Below are 22,586 nucleotides of genomic sequence, written 5' to 3' on the forward strand. Positions count from 1 at the left end.
GGGAGATATAGAGATGCTAAAAACAATTATGGGATGTTGAACGTCTTTCTGCACACGGGGAAGGAGTAGGATAAAGGAACTGATTTACGTTACGGCCTGTAGGGATGGGCGAGCTCACCCGCGTCGAATTTGTCAGATGTTCGCCCTGTTGCCGCTGCTGCCACTCTCACTCATCGCGACTGCATGAGCTGTGTGAGCGTTCAGCGATGCTCAACGCGCATTCAGCAGCTGTCTGGTCTTGCTCTGGAAATTACCTATTTCTCCCTGTTGCATAAATGGGACCTTTACGGCCGCCATTTACGCAATGGGGGAATGGCTACCGAGCGCTCGTTGGGCCTCGTGGGTGCAGGTGCCCAACTGGGTCCAGCAGGGGCGGGCCCAGCGGAGTCCATCGGACTCCTGGACTCAGTTGGGCACGCGACATCCCTAGTGACGGGACAATTTATTTATTTATTTATTACATTTTTATACTGCCCAATAGCCAAAGCTCTCTGGGCGGTTCACAAATGATCTTCATGCTCAGGTAACCCCAAGCTGACTCAGGTTGCAGCCTGGGATCTCTTGGGGTAGATCCTTTGACAAGGGTGTTACATGGCAGGAGTCCAAGCTGAACCAAAGTGCAGGGATTCAAGAATAAACTAGTCCAAAGACAATAAAAATAGTCCCAAATGCAGGATTTCCATGGACAGAAATGCCAAGCTGACTTAGGTTCAAGGATACAAGAATAAGTCATGACAAGGCAGACTCATGGCTTATTGGAGAAGTTCCATATTTCAAGGTCTCTCATTTCTGGAGTCCAAGTCGAAGGAAGTCCAGGGATTAACTACATAAGAAGGAGTCCTGAAGAGTGGACAGCTTTCGCCCTCAGAGCTTCTACTGAAAATGGCCCCTGGTAAATCTTGGTTTAGGAGACAGGCCTAAAATCAAAGCACGCTAGGAATGCATGGGCAGGCAGGGATCAGGTCCAACAACAGAGTCTGCTTTGGAAATATCTGCTATACGGTTGCCAAGGCAAAACAATAGTCTTAAAATTCACTAATAGTTCCAGACCAGAAGGCATTCTGGGCAACCGAAAACAAAGTTACTCCGTTCATGGCAAACAGTAATATATGGTCTATAAGAAGACCAACATTATATTCCACAGTAGGTTTTATCAATGTGAGATTCAACTGACAAATGTCCAGAGTGGGTGATGAGTCCAGGGAGTGAGCATTTCAGTAGTCCAACTGATGGAAAGTCCAGGCAGAAAGTGAAGACAGAGGTGCTGTTCCCTGGCATAAAACCAAAGTCCCAAATCCCTTAGGAAAGGAAAGGAACCTCTTGTACAAGCACTGAGTCATTGCTGACTCTTGGAGGGACGCCAGCTTTCGCTGATGTTTTCTTGGCAGGCCTTATAGCGGGGTGGTTTGCCGTTGCCTTCCCCGGCCGTGATTACCTTTCCCCCAGCTAACTGGGTACTCATTTTACCGACCTCGGGAGGATGGAAGGCTGAGTCGACCCGAGCCGCCTGCCTGAAACCAGCTTCCGCTGGGATCGAACTCAGGCCGTGGGGAGAGTTTCAGCTGCAGAAACTGCTGCTTTACCGCTCTGCGCCACACGAGGCTTTGTTGTAAGTGCAAGGGGTGGCTTATTAACTGGTGTTACTCTCCCAAACGAAACTGGAGAGGGGCCTTCTAGCTTTTGCCACAAGCCCACCAGCTGTGCGCCCTGCTCTGATTCTCAGCTCCCCCCAGGGTTTTCTGAGAGTGTTGAGTAGGCGATTCTCTGTACGTTCCTAAAGCAAACTTCCCTCGCCTGCTGCCCTCTGCATGTTGTGGACTACAACTCCCATTACCCCTGCTGCCTAGGACCGATGGGAGTTTCAGTCCAAAACCTCTGGAGGGCACCGGGTTGGGTGGAAAGGCTGGTGGAGACAGCGCCATCTCCCTAGATCCCTGTTATATTTATTTATTTATTACATTTGGTTAGCTCTCAATCTGCCATTTGGACTAAAGAGGCAGCGTGGTGTAACGGGTGGAGTGTGGGGCTCGGATTGGGAAGTCTTGGGTTCAAATCCCCACTCAGCCGTGAAGCTCACAGGGTAGCCCTGGGCCGCTCATCCTCTCTCAGTCTTAACCTACTTCGCAGTGTTGTGACGGGGAAAACGTGGGATGAGGGAGGAACAGGGATGAATCATAGAATAGCAGAGTTGGAAGGGGCCTATAAGGCCATTGAGTCCAACCCCCTGCTCAATGCAGGAATCCACCTTAAAGCATCCCCGACAGATGGTTGTCCAGTTGCCTCTTGAAGGCCTCTAGTGTGGGAGAGCCCACCACCTCCCTAGGTCATGGGTTCCATTGTCGTACTGCTCTAACAGTCAGGAAGTTTTTCCTGATGTCCAGCCGGAATCTGGCTTCCTGTAACTTCAGCCCGTTCTTCCGTGAGCTCTGAGTTCCGTGGAGAAAAGCCGGGAGTATCAGTGTAAGGGGGAAAGCATCGTCTGGGACAATGGGGCATTCCGTGGGCATTGTTTGGATCTGGGTCGGCTGTCATTCGCGGGTGCGAGACGCCCCCCCTTTGCTTCTGCAATTGTTGAGCACAATGTGGCCCTGAGCAGCCCAGCCTGAGGAACCGATTCTCTCCTTGTCCAGCCAGCTAGGTCAGGCGGAGTTCCCAGTGGAGAGAAGGTGGCCAGGGATCTACAGCCAGTTCCTGGAATTCATCAGCTCAGGAGCTCAAGAAGAAATGGAGGAGTCTTTCATGGGGTTCCACGTGCAGACGAGCAGAGAGCTGCGGAAATCCCAGGAGTACCTGTTCTGCCACAGGTGAGGAGGAGGAGGGACATGGTGTCCAAGCCTGAGCGAAGGTCGGTTAACCACATTGCAAGAGCCAGGAGAGTCACCACAGTGCAGGCTGGTGGTTCCGAGACCAGTGGGGTGGCGAATCCACTCCGGGTTTTAGTCAGAACTAGTCAGAACTCTAAAGGAGCTACCCAAGTTACGTAGCACCTTAGTAGGGATGTGCACGGACCCCCCGATCCTCTTCGCGCCCACTCCGCAAATTGCGGATCGGGCCCGCTCCGCCCCGCCTCGATCAGCCTAGGGTCTGCTGCGGAGCTCCAGCTCCGAATCGGAGCTCCACAGCGGCGGGGAGTGGCGCCAGGTAAGGCCCCCTTCCCTCCTCCCCCTTACCTGTGTCCATCCCGGCCCATCCCAGCTTCACTTGAGCCCGTGGCTCAACCAGGAACTGTAGGCCCCGGCCTACACTTCCTGGTTGAGCCGCGGGCTCTAGTGAAGGTGGCGACAGGTCGCGACGGACGCAGGTAAGACCCCCCTCCCCCTTACCTGGCTCTGCTGCCGTTGCCGCATGGGCGGCAGCGACAGCGGCAGGGCCAAGTAAACTCTCCTTACCTTTTTTGCGGAGCTCTGGATCGAGGCGAAGGATCCGCCTTCACCTCGATCTGCTCTGCAATGCTCCGCTGCTCCCCCGATCCTCTTTGCCTCCGCCTTAAGGGGAGGCGAAGCCCCCCGATCCGCTTCTGCTTCTCCGGTCCGAGGAGAAGCGGAGCACATCCCTACACCTTAGATAGCTCCTTTAGAGATCTGACCAAAACCTGGAGCGGATTCCTAGCTGCAAAGCTCATTAGGTCATGGAGTCTGTTCTTAACACAGCGGAAGGGTTGCTGCTTCCTCTGAAGTCCTCAGCGCTGGCAGTTGGTAGGAGGAAGGAAGAAGAGGTGAATTCCAGCATGATGGAGAGCACTTTAATGCTCCTTCTTCTCCATCCGTAGTGCCAGTTGGTAACAGTGCTCTCACCTGGGGCTCTTTGCTACCATCCTTGTTCATGATTGTTACCATCCCTTTCATACTTATGGATATTCCTGTATCATATGTATGATGTGGGAGTCATACCCACTTCTGTTTCGGGGGAAGAGGGTATAAAACAGGGAGAGAGCCAGCCAGAGAGAGAAGGAGCCAGAGAAAGACCAGATCATAAGGAAGGAGCAGAAAGATGCAGCTTGAAGAAGTCTAGGTGCAGCTTAGGGTAAAAGGACTTGCATTTTTGCAGCCTTTCATGCCTTTGGTATCACTCAGCTCTATTGACTAAAAACCTTTATTGTAATTTGGTTGTTTTGATTCACTAGTTAACTGCTGTGTCTGAAGTGTCACTCACCCCATGTCTACAGACTAAACCCCATGTTTCTGGGAAGGGGGGACAAAAAGAAGGACGGTGGAACTCTGAAGGAGGCAGAGATGCTTCAGGAGTCGCTCAGGGGGACCAGGTCATTGGAAGGAACCCTTCCAATGTGGTTGCCAGAAAAGCATTGGTTTCTGGTCTGTATCTAGAAACCTATAAGAGGCGATACCATCCATGGTGACACCTGATGGCTTCCTCATGTACCCACAGGTGGCAGATTTTTTTTTTTAAGGGCATTAAGGGGAAAAACAGATATGTACATGTAAACTGTCCCCCTCATGATGATATCCTGTTCCAACTCTGCCACGTAGAGGAACAGAAGAGGCTCCTAGGAAGGTCAACATCCTTGAAGAACTGATTGAACACCAGGAGAAGGAAGCCCTGCAAAGCTACATGGAACAGGTATGGCGGGCTGCGAGTGTGAATCCCACAGAGAACTGAGTGGACGCTGGTTCTTCGGTTTAGTCTTCTGCCTGTAGGGCAGTGGATCCATATCTAGTGGCAAGCCCTAAGGGCTTCGACCATTCGTGGGTATTGCATGCTTTGGCTAATGGTTGCGTACTTGGGCTAATTCATAGGAGCATAGAAATCTGCCTTCTACTGAGTCAGACCATGGGTCCTTCTAGCCCAGTATTGTCGACATTGACTGGCAGCCATGGCTCTCCAGGGTTTCCGGTGGAATTCTTTTCTTTGCCGAAGCTGGGGATGAAACTTGGGACCTTCTGCCTGCAAAACATGTGCTCCCATCACCCTGAGCTACGGCCCCTCCGATAAACTGACAGATTCGCTCAATCAATCAATCCTTTATTTACAGTCAGTAGACCAGAAAAAGAAAGGTACAGTTATTCCAAGCAAAAGGTCAATAAGATAACCTAAGCATATAAAACATATCATTACTAATACATTTTAATACATAAAAATCAAGGGTAAAAGGGAGTAAGATCAGAGCAAGGATGGGACATGTGTTAACATTAGATCTTGAACAGAACATAGGAGGAAAATTCAAGCAATCATATGTGGTCTGATGAGAACGGCCAGATTCAGAAACTTGGCAACCTGTATAGTGATTGATTTATTTTGGCCCTGGAGGAGGCGAACCATCAGCGTCTCTGGGGAGCGGCCAGGCAAAGCCTGTATAATAGGGTGTATCAGCTCTTTTCTGATATCATCATAGAAGCTACAAAAAAAACAAAACAGGACGTGGGTAATGGTTTCTACTTCAGTTTCGTTGCAAGGGCAGCATGTTTTGCATAAAGGGATTTTTTTATATCTACCTTTCATCAACCTGGAAGGAAGGGCATTAAATCTCGCCAAGGTAAATGCCCTCCTGTACTTGGGAATAGTCAACCAGCATAAATATGGAGGACCATCTTCATTAGTATGTCTAGTTAGGGGGGAGCATGTGCCACAGGTAGCTCCCTGTAGTTCCTGCCGGTCAATATCCGCTAATCACTGTTTAACAATCGATTTAGCCTGATCAGATTCGCTCATCCTTTCAGTATTCTCCCAAGCCTGCAACCTGCTCGGGACAATTTCCTGCGACAGCAAATATTTATTTATTCATTTATTGCATTTATATATCCCGCCCGTTGCCCTCCAAGGAACCCAAGGCGGTGCACATAATCCTCCTCCTCTCCATTTTTATCCTCACAACAGCAACCCTGTGAGGTTGACTGGGCTGAGAGTCAGTGACTGGCCCAAAGTCACCCAGTGAACTCCCGTGGCTGTGCGGGGACTAGAACCCGGATCTCCCAACTCCCAGTCCAACACTCCAACTGCTACACCACACACTGGCTCCCTTCTTGGGAGACAGAGTCATCCTTGTGCTAGGAGGCAGGCAGGTGCAGTTCTGAGGTTTGTGTGATGCAGACATTCGGCACTGGCTTCATGGACGTATACGGACCGTGGAAAGATATTTTGCTTAGAACATATCAATACGGGCTTAGTTTTTTCATAGAATCATAGAATAGCAGAGTTGGAAGGGGCCTATGAGGCCATCGAGTCCAACCCCCTGCTCAATGCAGGAATCCACCCTAAAGCATCCCTGACAGAGGGTTGTCCAGCTGCCTCTTGAAGGCCTCTAGTGTGGGAGAGCCCACCACCTCCCTAGGCAACTGATTCCATTGTCGTACTGCTCTAATAGTCAGGAAGTTTTTCCTGATGCCAAGCTGGAATCTGGCTTCCTTTAACTTGAGCCCGCTATTCCATGTCCTGCACTCTGGGAGGATCGAAAAGAGATCCTGGCCCTCCTGTGTGTGACAACCTTTTAAGTATTTGAAGAGTGCTATCATCCATGAAGTCACAAAGAGTCGGAAACGACTGAACGAATAAACAACAAAAAAATCATGTCTCCCCTCAATCTTCTCTTCTTCAGGCTAAACATGCCCAGTTCTTTCAGTCTCTCTTCATAGGGCTTTGTTTCCAGACCCCTGATCATCCTCATTGCCCTCCTCTGAACACACCCCAGCTTGTCTGCATCCTTCTTGAATTGTGGTGCCCAGAACTGGACGCAATACTCTAGATGAGGCCTAACCAGGGCCGAATAGAGAGGAACCAGTACCTCATGTGATTTGGAAGCTATACTTCTATTAATGCAGCCCAAAATAGCATTTGCCTTCCTTGCAGCCATATCACACTGTTGGCTCCTATTCAGCTTGTGATCTACAACAATTCTAAGCTCCTTCTCGTTTGTAGTATTGCTGAGCCAAGTATCCCCCATCTTGTAACTGTGCCTTTGGTTTCTATTTCCTAAATGTAGAACTTGGCATTTATCCCTATTAAATTTCATCCTGTTGTTTTCAGCCCAGCACTCCAGCCTATCAAGATCACTTTGAAGTTTGTTTCTGTCTTCCAGGGTATTAGCTATCCCACCCAATTTTGTGTCATCTGCAAATTTGATAAGTGTTCCCTGCACCTCCTCATCCAAATCATTAATAAAAATGTTGAAGAGCACTGGGCCCAGGACTGAGTCCTGCGGTACCCCACTCATTGCCTCTCCCCAGTTTGAGAAGGTTCCATTGATAAATTTATTAGGAGTCGGTACATTTTTACCAACTCCGACTCCAGTAACCCAGGAATTGACTTCGACTCCGACTCCACGACTCTGACTCCACAGTCCTGTTTTTGTATCTTTGGTATGGGAGAGAATATCTCACACTATTTAGTGTATTGTCCCAGGGAAAGATTCCTGGGGCGGATTTTGGCATCCTTACAGGGGAAAAGTCCTTTTGTGAAAATTTGCTGGTTATTGTCTGATTGCAACCCTTACGTTACACACGGAACAGCTTTGTTTGCTAAAGCCGCCAAACCGTCAGATTTTATGGTTCCTGCGAATAGGGAAGCTTGTGGAATTTGATATTTGTGAATTCCAATGCAAAATGACTTGATCCGCACTTCTGACACCAATGTGTCGAATGGGACATAATTATCCTTTTGATTTTTCATTACATATTTTTGATGCAGTTCTCCGCACCGCCCCTCCCTGCCCCCCAATGTATTTTAATAATGCATATTTTCAGCATAGTGTGTGTTTAGGAACACATACATTTCGATAAACCATGTTTATAAATGCGTACTTTGGGAGAAGAGGTATTTCAATCTATCAGGGAATGGAAGCCTGGTGCCCTCCAGATGTTTTAGACTACAACTCCCATAAGTTCCAGCCAACATGGTCAATCTCAGGGATTGTGGGAGCTGTAGTCCAAAAGACTGGGAGGACCCCAAGTCACTTCCCCCTAAAATGAATATTTTATATGAATTTTCATAACAATTAAAACAAAATTCACAGATGACTGCAGAAGCTGGCTGGAATGGATGTATGAATCAGCACCTGTGAAAGTGACACAGGCTGAATAATAGGTCCATCCCTACATAAAAGTTTGAAACTCCAGAGAATTGTTGTGCATCTGTCTCCCAGGAAGAACGGATTGGGCCCCTCTCGCCTTCTAGCTATCACTTGCACAGCTTTGGAACCTGCCTTGATTTTAGGAAGCTTTGTTTTCCTTTTCCCGCAGGCCCTGAAGTCTTCCTTGCATCCCTTCGGAAAGCTCTTGAAGGCTCTGACCTTGGCCTTCCAGGCCACCTACTCTGGGATCGGGGCCAACAAGCACCTTCTCTCTATGGCTCAAGAGGAGGTCAAGCATTACGCGAAGGAGATATGGGAATTCTACCAGTATGTATGGCACGCCGGCATGCTCTTGCTTTCGCACCATCAGATGTGGTGAGATCACCTTGCATCTGACCTCTTGCAAAGCTTCCCTCGTGACAAACTGCCAGCCAGTTCTTTCTTGAGGACACTTTCGGGGTGAAAAAAATCAAGTGTGGGCTCTGTATATGCAGATAGGGAAGGGGGTGTTTGAAAATCATACTCTATTCTAGAGATAAGCAGAATTAGCAGCGGCTCTCAGTACAGGACGCAGCAAAGACTCAAAGAGGCAAAGGATTCTTTTGTTGGTTAAAACAAATCTTTTTACTGGCAGTTGAATAATTTAGTTATAGCAGCACACACATACATACTCACAGATGATCAATATACAGCAACATACAGATGAGGTGGTGGTGATAATTGGAGAAATACAGACACTTATATAGAGGCAAAACTGTACAATCAGGGAATCACTAATTGATTAATTGAAAAACACTTCTAGCCAATAATTCAATGATTGTCCAGCTGAGACCTTGACATTCAGAGAATACATTTTTCTGCTGACTTCTTCTTTTCTTCAGGTCTCCAAGTACTTAAAACATACTAGTAAAAATAAAACTGAATCTAAACTAAGATCTAACAGGGGGATGGACTGGGACACCGCCGTCTTTTATAGGGTCGTGGTCACTAGGAAACTCAGGTGGTGAAGTGCCGACTGAAACTGAGCGAAAATAGCACCAGTTGGAAAGAAAAGGAAGCTGATAGCATCCTAGGGGATACCCTGAGATTTGCAGATACATGGTTGGACGCCTGCTGAGAACCCACACCCCAGCAAGGGTCCACTGACAGTCACTGGCCGGAGTTGCTCCTCCTTTTCACCAGGGCAACCTGCTTGTTTACCTGCCTTTCACTTTGGCCCAGACGATGGAGGTGGTGAGGATGAGGACCAGGAGAGGCCAAGGCCTGCTTGTTCATTGGCTCTCTTTCTGTCAAGCAAGGAGCTGGTAGTGAGAAAGAGAAAGAGGATGAGCGTGATCAGTGGTTTGGAAACAAAGCCCTAGGAGGAGAGACTGAAAGAAATCGGCATGTTTAGCCTGGAGAAGAGAGGATTGAAAGGAGACATGATAGCAGTCTTCAAATACTTGATAGGTTGTCACACAGAAGGGCCAGGATCTCTTCTCGATCCTCCCAGAGTGCAGGACACGGAATAACGAGCTCAAGTTACAGGAAGCCAGATTCCAGCTGGACATCAAGAAAAACTTCCTGACTGTTAGAGCAGTACGACAATGGAATCAGTTACCTAGGGAGGTGGTGGGCTCTCCCACACTAGAGGCCTTCAAGAGACAGCTGGACAACCATCTGTCAGGGATGCTTTAGGGTGGATTCCTGCATTGAGCAGGGGGTTGGACTCGATGGCCTTATAGGCCCCTTTCAACTTTACTATTCTATGATTCTATTCTTCTTCTTTGGCAGACACCACACCAGTTAAATGATTCTAAAACTGGTCTCAGCTTACAGTAGATAAAAATTTTAGGGGCTGGATGTTGAGCATCAGTTAGACCAGGTGGCCTGTTTTCCAGCTGATGCTGTTAAGTAGTGCCCACTGAACTGGGCATTCCAGATTTTGAGTTAGCCTTTTTTGGGGAAGAAACCCTGCAATTCCCTAATTTTGGCTGAATCCAGGCAGGACTTTGCTGCAAAGACGTGTCTGGGGATTTTTTTTTCTGTCAATAAATCCACACTTTCCATTCCTAGTTGCTCGAGAGGGGTGTGTGTGTGTGTGTGTTATGAGCACCTAAATCGCGGACTTCGGCGTCACCTTCTTGATTCTCTTTAAACACTTTTTCAGGGGCTTGCTGCGTCTTGCCTTGGAGGTCAGAGGTCAAGCGGCAGCTGAGCGCGTAAAAGAAAGGTGAGCCGTGTGGAATTATTTAATCGATTCGAGAACATGTGTACGGTCTTTCTCCCTGTCCTGCCAACGGGAAATATTAGTCGTTGATTTTACGGGGACCGTCACTCACCCATCATTTCAGGGTGGGCGTCGTGTTTCTGCTTTGGGATTTCATGCTGCTTTGCTGGCTTCGTTTTGATAGCTCGAAGAAGGGCACGGTCCTATGCATGTGGAAGCAGGGGAAAAAAGGCCTACAACTCCCAGCATTCCCCAGCGGGGAATGCTGGGAGTTGTAGGCCTTTTTTCCCCTGCTTCCATATGCATAGAACTGTGCATTGAAAGTCTATGGGGATTTACATGGCAATATGAAGAAAGGTAGGTCCTCCCCCCGCCCCCCGGGACCACACCCATCCCTCTTGGGGGCTACTTTGCTATTCAGACCCTCTTTCCCCCAACCTTTGCTGTTCTCCCACCCCATTCTAAATGCCCCTCCTAAAACTTCACTATTGGCAGTAAGCGCTTTAAATTACAAAATGCTCCTCCTCCTCCTCTTCCCCTCCTTCACCCCTTTGGCCCCACCCGCTACTGGAAAGCTGCCCCTAAGAGCTTCTCCGAAAGTGAATTTGACCCTCGGGCAGAAAGAAGTCCAACACCCCTGCGTTGAGCGCGTACAGTCAAAAAGCTGAAATCAGGATGCGCCTCTGAAAGTACTTTTATGACCATGTGGGGACCCCGTAATTTCACTAAAGAGAGGCAATGGGGTGTAGTGATTAGCGTGTCTGACTAGGAGTGGGGACAGACACATTCAAATCTCAGTGCATCCATGAAGCTTACTGGGTGATTTAGGCCAGCTGTGCACTCTCTCCCTCTCTGCCTTTGTGTGTGTGTTCTCTCTGCCTGTCTCTCTCTTGCTGTGTGTGTGTCTGCCGGTCTCTCTTTCTCTCTCTGCCGGTCTCTCTCTCTGCCTGTGTGTGTGTTCTCTCTGTCTCTCTCTCCCTCTGTGTCTGTGTGTATATATGTGTGTACGTGCCTGTCTCTCTCCCCCCCCGTGTGTGTCTGCCTGTCTCTCTTTCTCTCTGCCTGTGTGTGTCTGCCTGTCTCTCTTTCTCTCTTTGTCTCTGTGTATATGTGTGTGTGCGTGTGCCTGTCTCTCTCTCTCTCTGCCTGTGTGTGTGTGCCTGCCTCTTTCTCTCTCTGTCTGGGTGTGTGTGTCTGCCTGTCTCTCTCTCTGTCTGTGTGTGTGGCTGCCTTTCTTTCTCTCTCTGTCTGTGTGTATATGTGTGTGTGCGTGCCTCTCTCTCTCTGCCTGTGTGCGTGCCTGTCTCTCTCTCATTCTCTTTCTCTCTCTCTCTGCCTGTGTGTGTCTGCCTGTCTCTCTTTCTCTCTTTGTATATGTGTGCGTGCGTGCGTGCCTCTCTCTCTCTGCCTGTGTGTGTATGTGTGTGTTTGCCTGTCTCTCTTTCTCTCTCTGCCTGTCTCTCTCTCTGCCTGCATGCCCGTGTGTCTCTCTGTCTGTCTGTCTCTTAGCCTAACCCACTTCACAAGGTTGCTTAAGGACATACAGGTTGGATGGGAAGGACGCAGTATGCTGGGATTTCCTGGAAAAATAGCTTGGATATGTACCCTAACCATACTTCAAATTTAAAACAAAAAACAAAAACAGGACCGTTTCCATGAAATTGGCCTCCCCGCTGTTGGTGCAACGCTCTGACCAGCTGATGTCGCTTTTCCTCCCGTTCAGTGACTTCAGCGGACCCGGCCTGATCCTGCCCCTCATCCTTCCGTGCTTCTATCCGGAGCTCTTGATGTTGTACATGCTGTACCATGAAAAGGAGGACGACCGTTACTGCCAGGGGATAGTTGATCTCAGTCTGTTTCCTGACGTTAAGCTGCTGGAGTTCCTGGAAGTCCAGAGGTGAGCTGTCCTGCTATGGGAGAGCCTTCACTGGGTCAGGGTTTTTGTTTTTGCTTATTCCACCTTTGATGCTTGGGCCAACTTGCAACAGCTCAAAAACAAGGCACATCTAAACTAGCAAAACAACGCCGTGTGAACTGCTATATGAAAATGGGTGAAAATGCATTAAGATCCAAAGTAAATTTAGGCCAACATCTGGGAAGTCCACAAGTATGTAGTGATGCCCACCAATTTGGATGGCTTTAAAAGGGGGTTGGATAAATTCCTGGAGGAGAAGGCTAACAATGGCTACTAGCCCTGATGGTTGTGCGCTATCTCCAGTATTCGAGGCAGTAAGCCTGGGTGCACCAGTTGCTGGGGAACATGGGCATGAGGGTGCTGTTGCCCCATGTCCTGCTTGTTGGACCCCGGCCGATGGCTGGTTGGCCACTGTGTGAACAGAGCGCTAAACCAGAGCAAATGAAATCCCCCACCACAAGTCCATCAGTAAAATTCATTGGTTAAAGCTATTTCCAGCATGGAGAGGAACACGGTGTACCAGTCTGCCGTGTGCCTGTCAAAGATGAGGGGCCTCTCGAGAAATAAAAGGCGACAACGCTAATTTAGCACCACAAACCTGGTTGGATGCACAGGGATTCAAAGCTGGACTTTTCAGAGCTAAGCACTCAAACCTCTGTGTCTGAATGGATATCCAAATTTTTGGAATCTCAAGTTCTTTCTAAAGAAATTTGTGGATTTTGTTGTATGAAAGAATGAACCAAACAAAATTCTCGCCCATCCCTAGGCATACAAAATATTCCATTTAGAGAGCAATCCTATGACATAGGATTGTTCAGTTTATGGGCTCCGAGGTCAGAAGCAGGGATTTGACCTCGGAGCCCAGGACACGTGCTCCCCACACCTCCCCCTCGGAGCCAGCATGGTTCTCTCCATGCCCAGGAATGGGCAATCCACCATATTCATTCATTTGTTACATTTATATCCTTTCTTTTTTCTGCCAAGGAAGCAAGGCAGCATTCATAACAGAGGGGAGACATGATAGCACTCTTCAAATATTTGAAAGGTTGCCACACAGAGGAGGGCCAGGATCTCTCCACGAACCTCTCAGAGTGCAGGACACGGAATAACGGGCTCAAGTTAAAGGAAGCCAGATTTCAGCTGGACATCAGGAAAAACTTCCTGACTGTTAGAGCAGTACAACAATGGAACCAGTTACCTAGGGAGGTGGTTGGCTCTCCCACACTAGAGGCCTTCAAGAGGCAGCTGGACAACCATCTGTCAGGGATGCTTTAGGGTGGATTCCTGCATTGAGCAGGGGGTTGGACTGGATGGCCTTGTAGGCCCCTTCCAACTCTACTATTCTATGATTCTAATCCCCCCCCCATTTTATCCTCACAACAACAACCCTGTGGGGTAGGTTGGGCTGAGAGTCTGTGACTGGCCTAAAGTCACCCAGTGAGCTTCCATGGCTGAGTGGGGACTAGAACCCGGATCTCCTGACTCCCAGTCGAACACTCTTAACCACTACATCACCCTGGCTCTTGCTGCATCAAACACCGGCTCACTACACCGTAAAAAGAATCCTACAGCTGTCCCAGCCTCCTCCCCCCACCCCCATCCCTGACGCCTCCACTAGACGGGTGAAATCGCCCATCTAGCTTAAATGCAGAGCAATGCAAAAGCTTCTGATTTCGGAGAATTATGAGTACCCAGGACGGATCATATAGGATTGTGCCCTTTACTATCAATTCATGACTATCCGTCATTGCTAGTGTGAGGCCTTGCCCCAGTTTGGGGAGAGCTTTTGAAAAACTCAGAATTTTTCAAGCGAGTCTTAAACACACACAGCCAATGAGGATAACAAATTGTGGAGATGGAGCCAGCAGTAGGTGGGTCATGGGTCCAAGAATTTCAAGTATCTCTCTTGCAGTGAGAAATCTGGGTTCAAAATTTGGTTCCTGAGAGCCATGTGGCATAGTGGTTAGAGTGTTGGACTGGGAGTCGGGAGATCCGGGTTCTAGTCCCCACTTGGCCATGGAAGCTCACCAGGTGACTTCGGGCCAGTCACAGACTCTCAGCCCAGCCTACCTCACAGGGTTGTTGTTGTGAGGATAACATGGAGAGGAAGAGGATTATGTATGCCGCCTTGGGTTCTTTGGAGGAAAAATGGTGGGATATAAATGTAATAAATAAAAGTATGTTTTTAAGTTTGGAGGGCTTTTTCTTCCATTTGGCAAAAAATATACATGGCTTTTTGGGCCAGTGATCTGAGTTATGGGTGGGTTGTTTCCTTCCCTGTGTCTGAAAATGTTTGATCCTCCTTCCCTCCCTACCCCACCTTCTCATTTCAGACACTTCTGGCCGCTGAAAGATCTCACACTAACAAATAACCAGGTAAGTTGTTTCTCAGTTTTATCACGCCGTTGGATTAAACATGCTCTCTATATGCAACAGAATGAGCTGGTACCATTCCTGGCAACAGGGTCGGTGTGCCTTTTTGCAATGCTCCCTTGTGGGGAAAAAAAAAGAAAAACTCCCTGCACATAGAAAACTAGCACAGCAAGGAGAAGGTTGGGGCCAGGATTTCTGTTCTGCTGCATGTTCCAGACCAGGTCTCCACTGGGCTCATCTTTCTTCCACTGAGACGTAATAAAGACAAAAGTTTGCTCCCAGCTTCTGGGGCTGGAGGGGTGGAGTGAGGGGGACAATTTTGGATAGAAACATGGCTGGAAGAAAAAGTCCTAAAAAATAAAATAAAAAAAACCCTTCCCAGCCTCTTGAGGGGCTGTTTTACTCTTTCCACCCCGCTATTCCTCTCCCCCCAAAACCCAGGCTCTGCGCATTATGTAGAATTCCACACTGGGCAGACATTATTAGCCCTGTGGAAATCTTTCTGGACTTTTTGTCCAAGACTCATCAGAACATAAGAGCCCTGCTGGATCAGACCGAGGGTCCATCTAGTCCAGCACTCTGTTCACAGGGTGGCCAACCAGCCATTGGCCAGGGACTAATAAAGTAGGACATGGTGCAACAGCACCCTCCCACCCATGTTCCCCAGCAACTGCTGCACACAGGCTTACTGCCTCTGACACTGAAGACAGCACGCAACCTTCAGGGCTAGCAGCCATGGATAGCCTTCTCCTCTAGGAATTTATCCAACCCCCTTTTAAAGCCGTCCAAATTGGTGGCCATCACTACATCCTGTGGTAGTGAGTTCCATAATTTAACTCTGCGCTGTGTGAAGAATGGCGGCTGCTGGGACCCTAAGTTAATCGTTAGAGGCCCTCCTCTGGGTGACCCCGCCAAATGACGTGAGGTGGACGGCTACCGGGAAGAGGGCCTTTTCAGTGATGGCACCCCAGCTGTGGAATGATCTTCCCAGAGAGCCTTGCTTGTTGCCTACACTGTGGTCTTATCGCCGCCAGGGGAAGACCTTTTTATTTTTAGTCCTTCAGTTTTGTTTTTAGATGTATTGTTTCGGTTTTAGATCTTCACACTGATGTAGCATTGGCTCTGTTTCTTAGGTTGGTTCTTTTCTGTTTTAAACTCGTAAAGAGATGTAAACTTTTGAGAACTGCCCAGGCAGTATAGAAATGCAGATAGTTAGCAAGTAAGTAGCATTGATTTCCCCATTTTGCATTCTCTGTAGGTAAAAATGGTCAACTTTTTAGGCACCCAAGATCCATCTCAAGTTTTATTAAACACACACCCCGCCCCCAGCCTCCAAAACACGAACAACTGTTGCTTCTTTTTATTATTATTTAGAGACGATCCCTTGTCAAAGACCGGTGCTTCCTTTCTGCAACTGAATGTCTACAGAAGCTGATGTAAGTTTCTATCCATGGGGGAAAACCTAGCAGCAGGGGGAAATAATCTATTTTAACTGCTGCTTTTAATCTTTGGTGCCGAAAGGCAGTGTGTATGGTTCATCTGTTTATCCTCAGAATGACCCTGTGAGGTAGGTTAGGACACAAGGTAGGCTTGTGAGTTGCGGAGCTCAGTGGGGTCCTAAACATGGCGGTCTTGGCCAGGCTCTGACTCTTTCTAACCACAGCACCGCCCTGGATGTTGGGAAACCTCTGCCCCATACGCTTCTACTCCCATTTGCAATTTCCTTTTCGTTTTGCACATTTTTATTGATTAAAAAAAATATCCAAAGGGAAAAGGAATTGACAAACTCGTCATGCTAAATAGCCAATTCATACTAGAGTGGTGCACGGACCCCCCGATCCGCTCCGCCCCACGTCGATCCACCTACGGGCTGCTCCGGCTCCGAATCGGAGCTCCACAACGGTGCCAGGTAAGGCCCCCCTCCCTCCTCCCCCCTTACCTGCATCCGTCATGGTCCGGCGGCTGCTTCAACTGAGCCCGAGGACTCAAACAGGAAGACCAGGCGGCCTGGTCTTCCTGTTTGAGTCCTCGGGCTCAGTTGAAGCAGCCGCCGGACCATGACGGACGCAGGTAAGACCCTTCCTCCCTGCCCCCTTACCTGACTCCGCTGCCATCGCCGCACAGACTACAATGCCCTCTGAAAATCACTCCACCCCCTGGAAGGGGCCTACAAGGCTATCAAGTCCAACCCCTGCTCAATGCAGGAATCAATGTACATGGGGTTCCCTGGTAGTCGCCCTTCCAGAAACTGACCAGGCCTAGACCTGCGTAGCTTCATCAAGGTAACAGCCTCCCATGCCATCACACCAGATAAGCTGGATAAAAAAAAATGGATTTTTGGGGGAAGCCTAATTATTGTTGGGAGAAGGTCAGGGGGCATTTGGCAGATGTCCCTGCTAGGAACGGGAGGGTAAACACACACATCCCTTTTGAAAATCCTTCCTCGGTCCAGTCAGGCTTTAAAGAACAGAATTAAAAACCTTATTGCCATTCAGGGGAGCACTTTTGGAAGGGCAGGTGTGTGTGATTTGTGTGTGAAAACCAGTGTGTGTGCGAATGGGGTCTCAGCAATCATGTTTGAGGGCATATGTCTACAGCGTGTAGCCCCTGACTTTCTTGCCCAGGGTCAAGTTGGCCGAAAAAGATACTGCTTTCCTGTCATAGAGGCTAGTGACTTGTCTGTTTCTTGAAATGAAAAATTGAGATTTGACAAGACCCTTGGTTCTGCACCTAGTCCAAATTGCACACCTGTGTGTGTGTGCAATTCAATGGAAAAGGACCACTCCTTGCCTCCCAAGCACTTTCACCGTTCTTTTGTTTGGATGTCTCAGGGCCCATTCAGAAGACACTTTAAACCCCGGTTTTAACCAGGGTGGTTAAGCCAGAAAGCCTTAGACATCTTGCTTAAAGCCATGGTTTAAGGTGTCTTCTGAACACGGCCTGGCTTTCTGGCTTAACTACCATGGTTAAAGCCATGGTTTAAGGTGTCTTCTGAACACGGTCTGGCTTAACCACCATGGTTAAAGCCGTGGTTTAAGGTGTCTTCTGAACACGGCCTGGCTTTCTGGCTTAACCACCGTGGTTAAAGCCATGGTTTAAGGTGTCTTCTGAACACGGCCTGGCTTTCTGGCTTAACCACCGTGGTTAAAGCCGTGGTTTAAGGTGTCTTCTGAACACGGCCTGGCTTTCTGGCTTAACCGCCGTGGTTAAAGCCGTGGTTTAAGGTGTCTTCTGAACAGGGCCATTGTCTTGGCCTTGTTTCTGTGCTCACTTCTTCTTTGCCTTTGTAGCACTACTGTTGACCCACGGGAAAAGCTGGACATTCTCCAGAAGACGTACGAGGAGATTGAGAAGACGATCAACCGGGTGCTGGGGAAGGAATATAGTCTGCCCATGGATGACCTCTTGCCATTGCTGATGTATGTTGTGACACGGGCAAGGTAGGAAGCGGCCTCTCCACACCCTCGTTTTCTGAGGTTAATGGAAGCAGGGTCTTTTTGGTGGCTGCCACATGGCTAACGAAGGAATAGCTTGCAGAATGGAGCATACGTCTTGGGAACTGTTATGTTTTACTTTTCTACTCCTGCTTCCGCACAGAGGAGACCCTTCTTGGGATACCATCATTGGGAGACGTACATGATGCCAGTAATGTTGAACCTCTTTCAGCCCGAGGGCCGAATTTCATTATGGAGAGGCTCTTGGGGGCCCACATTCCTAGGGTGGGCGGGGCTGAAAGCAAAAGGGGCGGGCCCAAAATGTAGAAAATACCAGCGTGTTTTAGCTTCAAGCTCTTGCTGCCAGTAATGAAGCAACAGGAGATGCATTTCAACCTTTTAGACTGGGAGGGGGGACGGCACAAAATTTGAGAAACCGCCAAATGATCAGTGGTTGTGGGGAAGAGGAGGGGCCAGGAGAAGGGGGCGTGGTCATTTGGGGAAGGCTGGGTTGGGCCCACGGGCCTGCGTTTGAGCCCCGCATTTTCAGCCCTGTACATTTTCAAAGGGAGGGGCCTTCTCTTTGCTGGTGCCCTGACTTTGGAATGCCCTCCCAAAGGAGATACAAAGCGCACCACCTTTGGTGTCCTTTCACTGCCAGCTTAAAAAGCGGTTCTTTCTGCCCAAGCAATTTTAGCATGTTCATATTTTAGATTTTTTTTTTAATTGAATTCATTATCAGGTTTTTGCTTGCTTCATTGGTTGAAGAGCGGCTGTTTGAATTTTCCTTTTAATATGCAATGGCATAGTTACTATTGGATTTGTTTTTAATGTTGCATACGCCACCCTGGGATCCTTTTTGGATGAAGGGTGGTTCAGAAATGAATCAATGTCACATCCTGATGTGGAGGGTGGGCAAGGAACAGTGTAGAGGAGATAACTGGAAACCTTTGGCCACATCTGCCTATGTGCAGTAAAACCCAATTGCACAAGAGAAAGCTATTGAACTTGTATACTGAAACCCCCAGATCCTGACATATTGGATTGGATCTAGGGCCTGCCTTCTGGGAAAGGAAGAGCTCCCCTTGCTAAATCCACCAGATTTGGTGGGGGGGATTCCCCTTCTATCTGCCCCACAGCTCACCCCATTCAGCAGGGTCCTCAGGGGGCAGGAGGAGCTGCTGTGGGACAGAGGAGCCAGGGAGGTCCGCTTCTGCCAGTGCAGTTGATCCACCTTAAATCTGGATCTGACCCTCTGTCAGCTACTCTTCACATAGCTTGACTGCCAGGTGGAACTGCCAAAGTATATATCCAGAAGTTCATAGGAACAGAGGGAGTTGCCTTATGCAGTCAGACCAATGCTCTGTTTAGCCAATTCTTTCGCCAGCGGCCTGAATCAGGATAATGGCTTTTTAAGCTGTAAAGGAATTCCCACAATCTGTGGGGGATTTTTGGGTGGGTGGGTTGCATTTCATTTCTCTCTGCATATACACCTGCCCATCAAGGGCATTATTGCACACGTTTGATGAAGTCCATGGACGCTTTTGATGAAATGAATTAGTCTTCCAAGTGCCCTGTTCTCCTCCCCATTTCTAGCATACAACATTTAGGAGCAGAGATTCACATGATCAGGGACCTGATGGACCCAGCAAATGAAGGAGGCATGCATGATTTCCTGCTTACAGCACTGGAGGTAAGGAAGGGTTTTAAAGAACAACTTTTTGTGGTTGCGAGGGTAAACGAGAGCTCTGTTCGGTCAGACCAAGGGCCCATCCAGCGCTCACTTCCCTATGCTCGCCAGCCAGAAGCTTGGAAGGCAGTGTCCCTTCATCGTAATCGTTGCTGTAGAACCCCCAATGTTCAAAGACCATAGACCTCTGTAGCCTGTTTGTTCAGGGGGCTGGAAACAAAGCCCTATGAAGAGAGACTGAAAGAACTGGGCATGTTTAGCCTGGAGAAGAGAAGATGGAGGGGAGACATGATAGCACTCTTCAAGTACTTCAAAGGTTGTCACACAGAGGAGGGTCAGGATCTCTTCTCGACCCTCCCAGAGTGCAGGACACGGAATAACGGGCTCAAGTTAAAGGAAGCCAGATTCCAGCTGGACATCAGGAAAAACTTCCTGTTAGAGCAGTACGACAATGGAACCAGTTACCTAGGGAGGTTGTGGGCTCTCCCACACTAGAGGCCTTCAAGAGGCAGCTGGACAACCGTCTGTCAGGGATGCTTTAGGGTGGATTCCTGCCTTGAGCATGGGGTTGGACTCGATGGCCTTGTAGGCCCCTTCCAACTCTGCTATTCTATGATTCTATGATTCTCCAGCATCTAGCTCAGTCTTACTACACCAGGGGTATTGAACCCTCACGCCTACGGGCCATATCAGGCCCTCAAGGGTTCCCCGGGTGGATCTCACTCATCTTTTGGGCATGAAGACTAGCTCTTGCCAAAAGGTATGGTTTAAAGGAGGGTAGCCAGGTGCAAAAGAGGTCAGGACTCCTGAATCTTTACTAGTGGTGCAGAACAGACTGATTTTTTTCTCTCTTGCACAACTAGTAAAGCTGCAAGAGCCCTGTCCTCTTTTGCATCTGGCTATCTTAATTCAAATCCAACTACTAGCAGCTTGTGTTGTCTGCTGAAGTGAGGCTCAACTCGTGTTTTGGGAACCTAATTGGTGCATTAACAGGGTTCTTTCTGGCTGGCCTGCCAAACCTGCTTCTTTTTGTAGATGCACGGAGGTTGGCAGCTGGGTTGCAGTTGAGGGACGGAACGCAATCCAGGAACAGTGAATTAATGCCATACAGATAAGCTTCTAATCTGCGAATCAAACAAATGAGTACCAGTCATTATCACTGACCCTCTCTCCCTGTTTTCACTTTCTCCAGTCATGCTATGAGCTTATCCAAAAAGAGATAAGACTCTACCCGGGCAGGCAAGCGTTGCGTGATTCCTGAAAGCTGCACGCCAGAAGGCACCGTTCTTGCACGCTTCAAACAACCACTGTGCTGAGGCTTCTACCACGGAAAGGGAAGGAACTTATCACTGTTGCTGCTAGTTTTTTTTTGTATTCGTCTTTCCTATGGGAAGCATGTCTGGTTTTTAGCCCAGAATTTCTTTGAAATTGAAATAAGAGGCAAGTGGACACAAGGAAGTTGACTAGATTCTGTGTGCGATGCTCCATTTTCTATGGTTCAGCCGTGTCTGAACAAAGGACTTGATTTTTGGAGAGGTAATACTGGCCTTGCAGAAGCCAGAGATTCTTGTGAAAGCCACCAAAACCTGGAATTTGCCACCTGCAGAAGCCAGAGATTCTTGTGAAAGCCACCAAAACCTGAAATTTGCCACCTTCAATCTTGGTTTTCAGTGCAATTTTTCACCAATAACTTTTAACCCTTTTGTTCCCATGCTCCTTTAAGTTACTATAATTTTCCTCCCTCTTTTTTTTTTAAAAAAATGATTTTATTATTCTGTGCTTCTTGGAGCAACTTGGGCAGTTTTATAGTGTGCACTGCTGTGACCTCATGGTAGAATAACTGGAACTCACTTTGGCTAACACTGTACTGGGTATAACCAGTTGCTGGAGGGTTTTAATGTGTGTCTATATGGTTGGTGAACCTATATTGAACGGAGTTTAGAATCCACTTGCTTCAACAATGTTCTACTGGTAATCTGAACTCATGGTGAACTGCCCTTTGATTAACTTGGTCCACCATGAACTCATCAGTCAGTTAGCAAACACAGTCTCCTCCCTGCCATTAAACATCGTCATAAACACATGCAGTAGAATAGAGGAACTGTTGCTTTTCACCCTCTTTCCACTAGGCGTATAATTTATTGAAAGCTGTTAAACTTCTAGTTTTTACCTTTACCTCCTCTCTCACTTAACGTCAAAGGCAGACCATTTCTGGGATTCATTTCTGCTGACAGATCAAATCCCAATTCTCTATTGAAAACACTGCTCAAAATGTAGCATTTGTGTGGTGGTCGTTACTACAGCTGACTTCTCGATCCTCCCAGAGTGCAGGAGATGGAATAATGTACTCAAGTTACAGGAAGCCAGATTCCAGCTGGACATCAGGAAAAACTTCCTGGCTGTTAGAACAGTACAACAATGGAACCAATGACCTAGGGAGGTTGTGAGCTCTCCCACACTAGAGGCCATCAAGAGGCAGCTGGACAACCACTCGTCAGGGATGCTTTAAGGTGGATTCCTGCACTGAGCAAGGGGTTGGACTCCATGGCCTTAGAGGCCCCTTCCAATTGTACGATTCTATTCATCAAGAATGGACAATTTTCTCCACCCTGCCCAACTCCATTCTCTGTGATCGACATCTTCAAAAAGAGGTAGGACTCCCAAGGATTTGCACGCAGGCCCCTGAAACTCTTGAAGAGGCCCTTGGATAGAACTACGAGGGGTCACTATTTAAACATGCTGTTGCAAAAGAAGGTTTGAGAGCTCTTCTGAGCTGTGTCTGGGTTTTTTTTAAATTGCCCCATTGCAACTGAATCTCTGAACAGACCCCAAAATCTGAACCAAAGTTTTCTACAGCTTACCTGGTGTTGTTATAAAGGAACTGACATGTTTTAATATAAGACACATAGCCTCTTTTTATTAGGTCAGATTTAGGATGATGACAG

The 22,586-nt window shown here is 48.2% G+C and overlaps 1 protein-coding gene across 1 annotated transcript in view; it reads left to right on the plus strand.

The window, feature by feature from the left end:
- The window catches only part of ALS2CL (ALS2 C-terminal like), a 77,069-nt gene extending 55,834 nt beyond the window's left edge, over positions 1 to 21,235 (plus strand). Inside the window, exons 17-26 of the mRNA XM_063122674.1 lie at positions 2,631 to 2,804; positions 4,488 to 4,578; positions 8,190 to 8,347; positions 10,170 to 10,232; positions 11,953 to 12,126; positions 14,478 to 14,520; positions 15,892 to 15,953; positions 17,808 to 17,957; positions 19,548 to 19,644; positions 20,834 to 21,235. Of these exons, the coding sequence (XP_062978744.1) occupies positions 2,631 to 2,804; positions 4,488 to 4,578; positions 8,190 to 8,347; positions 10,170 to 10,232; positions 11,953 to 12,126; positions 14,478 to 14,520; positions 15,892 to 15,953; positions 17,808 to 17,957; positions 19,548 to 19,644; positions 20,834 to 20,902 (1,081 nt within the window). The 3' untranslated portion in view covers positions 20,903 to 21,235. The remainder of the gene's footprint in view (positions 1 to 2,630; positions 2,805 to 4,487; positions 4,579 to 8,189; positions 8,348 to 10,169; positions 10,233 to 11,952; positions 12,127 to 14,477; positions 14,521 to 15,891; positions 15,954 to 17,807; positions 17,958 to 19,547; positions 19,645 to 20,833) is intronic.
- Positions 21,236 to 22,586: the final 1,351 nt, after the last annotated feature.

Source organism: Elgaria multicarinata, chromosome 1, assembly GCF_023053635.1.
Source record: "Elgaria multicarinata webbii isolate HBS135686 ecotype San Diego chromosome 1, rElgMul1.1.pri, whole genome shotgun sequence".
Lineage (NCBI taxonomy): Eukaryota > Metazoa > Chordata > Lepidosauria > Squamata > Anguidae > Elgaria > Elgaria multicarinata.